Source organism: Panicum virgatum, chromosome 9N, assembly GCF_016808335.1.
Source record: "Panicum virgatum strain AP13 chromosome 9N, P.virgatum_v5, whole genome shotgun sequence".
In the NCBI taxonomy this organism is placed as follows: Eukaryota; Viridiplantae; Streptophyta; class Magnoliopsida; order Poales; family Poaceae; genus Panicum; species Panicum virgatum.
The window spans coordinates 52750907-52759713 of NC_053153.1; the positions used below are offsets into that span (position 1 = coordinate 52750907).

An 8807-nucleotide genomic window follows, 5' to 3' on the forward strand; every position below is an offset into this window, starting at 1 on the left:
CGTAGCTTGCCTCTTGACCTAATTACAGCCACAAATGTAGCACCGAACGGTATGGCTCATCCTGTACATTTTACATGCTCCTGTGTCCGTTCCTGCTATGCGTGGTGCTCGATCAGTGACGCCACAGACAGTCACTGTCTTAGTGCATAGCATGGCGGTACGCAACTTGTTGGCCACACATAGCCCGTTTGTAGCTAGGTTAAGCGAGTGGAAACACGTATCCTCAGAAGCATGTATTTGTGACTACTCACATGGATTTGTCTACATAGGCATCATGCAAACACTACTATAGAAGCCTAATTAAGAACATTTTCAACAGATTACTCATCCTTCATACTCTATATATTTCCTTACCATCACCAATAATATATTTTTACATTTTTGTAGCCAGTGCTATTACTCAAAGAATATGGTAAAATCCCCCTACATTTGGATTTGAGTAAGAGAGAGATATGTTTTGGTAATCACAAAAAAAAATTGATATTGGAGATGAAATTGATAATGTGTTGAAGCACCTTCTATTATCAAAAAAATATTTTTTTAATATTAGGAATAGAAATGAGTAATCTGCTGGGATGCTCTAATAAGTTAGGAGATGTTAGATGGATATGTTCTCCCATCAGAATCAAACTTGCTTGCGATGATGATGACGATGTATCGATCTTGCTAATCTATAGTCAAACCTGTATTAATTCTGTTCAGTATATATAGTATCATGGTCGTGGCATCACTAACAGTATCTCCATCCATTTGCGATTAGGACCGCCGTTGGATGCAGCTGGAGCTCTAGTGCGTGGAGCTAGCTAGGAAGAACGCCGATCACACATGCGGCCCCATATCCTTGCAGTCAAACGTGGATCTCCTGCGTCCAAGCCTTTTCTCCATGAGTGGATATGAAATGGACCCGTATTTCCATTTGCGCCTTTTGGAACATCCAAGACAGCGACCCGGGTAGCAGCATGATTCACATGATTATTCTTCGCGCACCAACAAAATCGATCCAACCCAAGAAATTTAAATGCGAAATGAGCAAAACGCCATCAAGGATATATGTGTGGACCCAAAACTGCCTTTTGTTACTTCCTACTTCAAATTAAGACAAAACTCAAACTAGGTATCTTGTGTTGTGAGTAATAACCTAATAAGCAATCACGATGACTGGCTTCCCATAACTTAGCATTTCTACCTGATTTTTTTTGAGGGAAACCACTTACTACCTGATTAGATTTCATTAATATGCCATTGTAGCAGATTTTGAAAAGAAAAACACATACACTTAAAAAAAAGACGTTTTGTAGCTAGTTTGGGTGCAAAAGTTAGTTCAAAGAAGATTATTATAGTACTAATTTACTGATGGCTCCAACAGTACAGTAGAGCACAACAACCAAAAATAATCGATCCATTGAAGAAAGAAAGGAATTGAAGAAAGAAAGAAAGAAACATGTTTGCACAGAATCATCCAACCTAGATCTATTGCCTGGCAGGGGGCGCCCAATAGGGAATCGCCAAAAGAACCACTCAGAGAGACGAGAAAGGTGGCTCCAGATCCTCCACGTAAGAAACTATGAGTGCAAATGGGTGGCTTTTAGATGCACTTCCAACCCTCTTTAATTAAAAATTTTACAAATCTAAAGTTTGGGGCACCTAAAATTTACCAACTGGCACCCCTATAAGAAACCCTCCCATCTCATATCACTTGCTCCACTTCCATTGGCCGCACCCGGCCGGGCCGGCCCGCACCTCGCCGCGCGCGTACTTATTCTGACTTCTCCACACACCCGCCCTAGCTCTCCATCCCCCCTCTCTTCTGACTTCTCCTCCACACACCAGCCCGGCCGGCCGCGCAGGGCACGCGTATGAGCGAAGCGAGTGAGCCAGCACGCAGAAGCAAACAAGTGGGGAGGTAGAGGGAGCTCACAGACCACATAGGGTGGGAGTGGTGGGAGGAGGAAGAGGAGTCAAGAGAGCAAGCTCATACGCGCGTGCGGCGACGTCGTACGTGGGATGTCGGCGTCGGCGTCGGGCGTCGGGCGCCGCGTGTGCGGTGGCCTGGCGGAGTGCGCGTGCCATGGGCCCGGGATCGGCGGCGGGCGGTGCGGGGTCGCTGTCGCCGACCTCAACCGCGGGTTCCCGGGGATGTGGCACCAGGCGGCGGAGGAGGAGCACGGCGCCGTCGTCGGCGGAGGCGCAGCGGCGGCGGGGCTGCATGAGTTCCAGTTCTTCGGCCACGACGAGGACCACGAGAGCGTGACGTGGCTGTTCAACGACCCTGCGCCCCACCTGCAGCGCGGGCCGGCGGCGGCCGCGGTCGGAAACGGGGTGGCCGAGGCCGAGCAGCGGGGGGCGCCGCCGCTGTTTGACGGGTACGCGCACGTGCAGTACGGCCAGATGCCGGGACACGGCCTCACGTTTGACGTGCCACTGAGCCGGGGCGGCGAGGCGGCCGCCGCGGCGGTCCTGGAGGCCGGGATGGGGCTCGGCGGCGGCGGCGGCAGCAACCCGGCGACGTCCAGCGCCACAATCGTGAGTGGTTCGGTCCCATCTCTCCCCTGATCCCCTCTAATTTCAAGCTGCTGGACTGGGCATGCGATTGAGATCCTTGAAGCGCCCTCGGCCATTTCAGTATCGACTATCTACATGCATCATTCTTAGTGCAATCGCCCTTCTTGCGGATTTTTCTTGATTCATTATCTGCAGTGTTAATCACTTGAGGGGGGAAACGGAACTACGCCTAATCTCGCTAGCTTAATTTGGTACATGTCTTTACATGAGTATCTATCGATCTGTTTGGTACAGATTCAAAGTGGTGAAAACGTCCAAAGCCGTCAATTTTGTGGTCCGTCAGAGACCATCACTCCAACTTGTTAGGAGCTAGTCCAAAACAGTGCACCATCAAGTAACACATCTGTCTTGCTGTTCCTTTTTGTCTCTAATTTTCCTCCAGGATAAAGCAGTCAGCCAGTCACATTATCAAACTAGTATACTTTCTACAATTGAGCTCCACAAGAATTGCACAAAACCTCCTTGTAAAATTTCCCGCTAAATTCTTTGAATTTTCAAACCATGTTAATTTTAGTTGGCAGATTTTCCTTAAAAAAATAGTAGGCAGATAGAGAAGGCAATCGCAAAGAATATATGAGAACTGAAATTTAATTGGGTCTATATAATGCACACATGAATGAAACTGGAACAAGATCCCCGGACCAAATGCAACTTCTTTTCTTAGTATGTATATGTATATATCGCCATCTGTTGGTAACCACAAGTCCTAGCCAAATGCAATTTTCTTTCTTTTTACCATCGCTATCTGTCCATCAACATGCTCACGACTAGTCCTGAACACAAGGCTGGCCGGGCAACAGCTCAGCTCAATTATTCTCATTTCATGTGGTATGGATGTACATTATTGATCCCCAACTATATATATGATCATTATATTATTTCGGTGTCATATTACTGAGTGCTAGCATGCATAGTAGTTTTTCTGTTGACAAGGATTCGCCCCGACCGAACTATCAGTTATTAATCTAGACCCTGTTTTTTCGGGACTTCTTTTTAGCCTTTGTCACATCAAAAGAAATCTTATCATTTATGAGTATTAAATAAAATCTGTTTATAAAACCTTTTGCACGGATGGGTGCTAATTTGCGAGATGAATCTAATGAGCCAAATTAATCCATATTTTGCTACAGTGATTCTACCGTAACCATTCACTAATCATGGATTAATATACCTCATTAGATTCATCTCGAAGTTTAGCCCCAGAGTTCTGCAGTTAGTTTATAGTTAGACTTTATTTAAAACTTATAAATACTAAGATTCTTTTTGACGTGGCATGATCTAAAGTTTAGCCTCTGGATCCAAACTACCCCGGTAGATAATTTGTGAAACTGGGAAAAAAATGTTTATACATCGCGCATGCCTTGCTTGCTTGCATTATCCAATTTGTTTTGGGCCGGATCAAATGGCGAAGGTGACATGCATGGCTCGGATCCTTATTTTTGGCACGCCCTATCATTAACTTTTTCAGATGCCCTTCTGCGGCGGGAGCACGTTCACTGACGCGGCGAGCTCCGTCGTCGTCCCGGGCGAGGTCGCTGCGACGGGGAACGGGAGCTTCAGCGGCGGCGGCGGGGACCCAGCGATGGACCGGGAGGCGAAGGTGATGCGGTACAAGGAGAAGCGGAAGCGGAGGCGCTACGAGAAGCAGATCCGGTACGCCTCGCGCAAGGCCTACGCCGAGATGCGGCCGCGCGTCAAGGGCCGGTTCGCCAAGGTGCCCGACGGCGAGGCGCTGGCGCCAACGGCGGCGGCGGCGGGTTATGAGCCCGGCCGGCGGCTCGACCTCGGATGGTTTCGTTCATAGCCACGATCGATGTACCTGACGTACGTTTAATTATATAATGCCGGCCGGAGCATTAGCTAGCACACATAGGCCATTGGTTAATTTAAGGTACGCACCAAAAAATCTGGCACACGGATTGCCGAGTGCCAGAGACACTCGGCAGTATTTCACCTTTGCCGAGTGCCAGCTGGAGGCACTCGGCAAAAAGTTGACGCCGTCAGCCCCCCTGACGGGTGGTGCACGGCGGGCGCGCGTGCTGGGCACGTGCTCAGACTTTGCCGAGTGCCGCCCGACCAGCACTCGGCAAAGGAGCCACGTTGCCAAGTGTCTTGATTTGCCGAAGGTCTGCATTTGGCAACGCCCGGGCATGCCGTGTGCCAGATTTTTGCCGAGTGTCCGCGGCCTGACACTCGGCAAACCACATATTTGCCGTGTGCCCGTGGTCTGGCACTCGGCAAAGACCCAGACACTCAGCAACTATCGGTTTTCCGGTAGTGCTAGTAGCCCTGAAACCTCGTATTGATACTTGCGAGTACAGCACAGCAACAATTGCGATCATGTTGAGATGCTTGATCGATGCATGTCAAGGACTTTTTGCTGGTACAGGCACGTTGCCTAATCAGGTCTCGAGTGCGGTCACTCTGCATGCGTGCCTTTTTGCACGGATGTGGCATGTCTCGTGTCGTTTAACCGCCAAGAGTTCAAGCATGTATGGGCTTGGCCTATGGCCCTATGGGCGTATACGAGTCCAAGCGGGTACGAGTACTACTACTCAATGCGGAGTATTGCCGTATTGGTCTCTCTCTCTCACACTCTCTCTTTCTTAATTTACTACGATCTTTTTTTATCACCTCTGAGGCGGGTATAAAAATAACTGTCTCTGCTAATACTCCTATTTTAAGAGGCAGTCAACTTATAAAAGTCCACCTCTATTAATAGACCGAGCCCAATGACCGCCTCTGTTAATACTTAGGGTTACTCGCTCCTGTTCCATTCCTCTCCTCCCTCTCCCACTCTCTCAAACCGAGCGCCGTCCCTCCTCTCCTCCACCCTCGCCGCCCCTCCCCTCCTCTCCTCCACGCGAGCGGCCGCAGCGGCGCGGGCTCGGCGGCCTAGTGGAGCAACGAGCGGCGGCCTTGGTGGCGCGGCGGCGTGGGTTTGGTGGTGGATCCAGCGCACGGAGCGGCGAGCAGCGGGCTCGGCGGTGGATCCAGCGGCGAGCGGCGGGCTCGGCGGCGCGGTGGTGCGGGCCCAGTGCGGCCACCCTTCCCTCCCCTCCTGCACGTGGCACCGAAGGTGATGACGGCGGCGGAGGAGTACAGCCGATGAGCTCGGCGGGCTTCTTCTTTTTTTTAAATTTTTTTATTTGATTAATTGAGACAGGCACACGACCGCCTTAGAAAATAGGTTATTTACTTTGACCTTTGATCTGAGGCGGTTGCGAAAACCGCCTCCGTTAATCACTTTGCCCATCTCAGTTAAGTTTTTTTTATAGTAGTGCTCGCTGCGAGTTGAATAAGAAATTAACTTGCACGGCCGCGCACAATGAGACCTCCGGCGAGAAGAAATTACTCCATGGCACCACATGGTATAGTAAATCTCGCTACCTAAGCATTTTAGTGCAGACTTGATCAGTGAGCCTTGGTTACATCGCATCACGGTGTTGTTTTAATGCATACTCCATCCGTTCCAAAAACAAGTCATTCTAGGATTCAAAATTTATCTCAGAAAACAAGTCATCTTGCTCTATTTAGAAAGTGTATGTGGATGCAAGAATCAATTAGTGCTAAATATAGGTAATAAATATGAGCAAATATGGTCATTTCACCTTCTTGTTAATTTGTTCTAAATTTTTTAGGATGACTTATTTTTTTAGGACGAAAGTAGTATTTGACTGCCTGGTAAGGTCATAAAATCTATAAGTAAAATGCATTAGAGATCCATCAACTTGTAAGGGTGTGTCATATAAGTTCATCAACTCCAAAAATACATTTCTGAATCCATAAACGTTTTAAGTCGTTCACCGCAGGTTCATACCCGTCCACGTGGGCAGCTAGCGCTGATATGACATGCTCACTAGGTGCCACTCTTTCATCCCTCTGCATCTACTTCTCTCTCCCATGGTCTCTCCGCTAACACATTTAATCGAAGAGGTTATGTGGGAGACAAGCTTTGACCCTATTTGGGACGGTGGGTGTCAATCACACGGCGCTTATACGTGTAAGTGTCTCGGAGGCCGCGTTCGCAATTCTAGCTCGCGTAGTTCATTTTTCCGTGTTTTGCATTGTGGGCGGCCGGCGGACACGCATTCGTCGCGAGGCATTCATTATGTAAAAAACAATCAAAGAAGACACTATATTTTGAGACGCAAATATTAGAACGCATCTCCAAAATGAATTTTCAGACGTTTCGATCTAAAACGTCTCCACCACGTTCTTTCAGGCTTTAGAAAAACAAAACGCGTCTCCAATGATAACTTATCCCAGACGCGTCATCAGAAAACGCGTCTATGATGTATTAGAGACGCGGAGCAACGAACCGTGTCTGCTTTATGCAGAGTATAGGAGACACGTGTATTTAAAACGCGTCTCCAACGATTATTTATCCGATACATGTTAATTGTAGACGCGTTTTAACCAAAACGAGTCTGCAAAAGGATACATATGTAAACGCGTTTTGAGAAGCCCTGTCTTCACTCGCCCTCTTCCAGTTGGAGTTCATGTCCGCTCTGCTTTTTGGCGAGCCGGCGATCGACTGGCCGTGCCGGGCACGGCCGACGACCAGTTGGCCGGCCGGTGACCTACCAGAGCACCGTATACCCACGCCCTACGCTACTGATGCCTCGTCTTGCTCGATCGATCGCGCCTAGGTAGCCAGCCCCGGCCCCGTGCGCGACCCCCGTGCGCGCCGCGCTCGTACGCGTACTCCCCGGCGGCCGGCTGGCCGCGCCACCACCGCCGGGGGCCTCCCACCAATGTTGGACCCTCCCGTGCATCAGTGCCCGCCGCGCATCACTGCATCACACTGTCGTCATTGCGGGCGGCCTGGCAGCAGCTCGCCGCGCGCGCTCGGTCGTCGTCGTTTGGTCGCTGCGGGAGCTCTACATCTCGTCCTCTGCGGCGTCGTCCAATTAGGGGACGATGACCGTCCACTGCATCCTCATGATCTGCATCCACTCGCTCACTCCCTCGGCTGACTTGACGATCATCATGCTGGTCTCTCCTCCCCGGCCAAAAAGGTGACTTTTTTAATTGTTCATTCATGCACAAATAGTTCAAATTTACATTAGGAAAAAGTCCAAATTACTCCCCTCAAGTATAACCAAAGTCTGAATAACCCCCTAAACTATGTTTTGGTTCGTTTTACCCCTTAAACTATGTCATTTGGTTCATTTTACCCCTTAATGAAATTTGTTCTTTTTATTCCACCATATATAAGTTGAATCTTAATTTAAAATTTTGCATGGTGGTAGTGGATATCACAATGCATTTTAATAAAATGTATTATGAATTTTTAATCAATATGTTTTATATAATTTGAATTTCAAGAATGAATTTATTAGTAAATATCCTACTCTATCAAATAATGATGAAAAAATGATAATATATTTTTTCTAAAATATGTTATGATGTCCGCTATCATCCTGTAAAAAACCAACTTAAGATTTCACTTGTGTGTGGAGAAACAAAAAAGAGAAATTCCATCAAGGGGTAAATTGTACCAAATGATATAGTTTAGGGGGTAAAATAAACTAAAACATAGTTTAGGGGGTTATTTGGACTTTGGTCATAGTTCAGGGTAGTAATTTGGACTTTTTCCTTTACATTATGTCTTAATATGTACATATAATTGTATATATTGAATATATTCAATTTGATGAGGATATTTTATTATTTTGTTTTTGTAGTCTTCTGCAGCCATTAACTTGTTTGCATCACCTTCCGCCGCACATCTCCACGGCTTTGTCACTAGCTGCATAGCTAGCCCCGAAGGTGAGATTTTGAAATTCATGCATAACTCCATTGATACTTGTATTCTTTATTTATGCACAGCTTCATGAAATTTTTTAATTTTATCATGCTCGAATATGTAGATGGCAGACTGGACATGGATGTACCCTAAGAACCGCACATGTGGTGAGTACTTGACTGGTTTGAAGTCATTCATAGATGCAGCAGAGACAGATAAGTTGAAGCAGGTCAAGTCCGCCATAAGTTGTCCATGTGTTGACTGTGAGAATGACATACAATTCTCAAGTTCAGTTCATGTCCATGCCCATTTGATCATTCGAGGTTTCATGGATGACTACATTTGTTGGAATATGCATGGAGAAGAAAGTTATAATGTTCGAGACCTTGAGGCCGACCGTATGCATCAAGAAACCGCTTGTAACGAACAATCTGGAAAATTTTATGCTTGTCAAGATGAGGAGGAAGTACACTCTGACAATCAAGCTGTTGGG

The 8807-nt window shown here is 47.4% G+C and overlaps 1 protein-coding gene across 1 annotated transcript; it reads left to right on the forward strand.

Annotated features, from left to right (window-relative positions):
- The first annotated feature begins 1691 nt into the window (after positions 1 to 1691).
- On the forward strand, positions 1692 to 4950 carry LOC120688194 (transcription factor GHD7-like). The gene is made up of 2 exons (XM_039970381.1): positions 1692 to 2523; positions 4031 to 4950. Exons 1-2 carry the CDS (start codon positions 2005 to 2007, stop codon positions 4364 to 4366), a joined length of 855 nt encoding a protein of 284 aa, XP_039826315.1. The 5' UTR covers positions 1692 to 2004; the 3' UTR covers positions 4367 to 4950.
- Positions 4951 to 8807: the final 3857 nt, after the last annotated feature.

What these genes read in the sequence shown, in the direction of transcription:
- LOC120688194 (XM_039970381.1), top strand. Translation starts at nt 2,005, where the DNA reads ATGTCGGCGTCGGCGTCGGGCGTCGGGCGCCGCGTGTGCGGTGGCCTG. An exon ending in CGACGTCCAGCGCCACAATC is followed by an intron (nt 2,524 to 4,030) that starts GTGAGTGGTTCG and finishes TAACTTTTTCAG; the next exon opens with ATGCCCTTCTGCGGCGGGAG.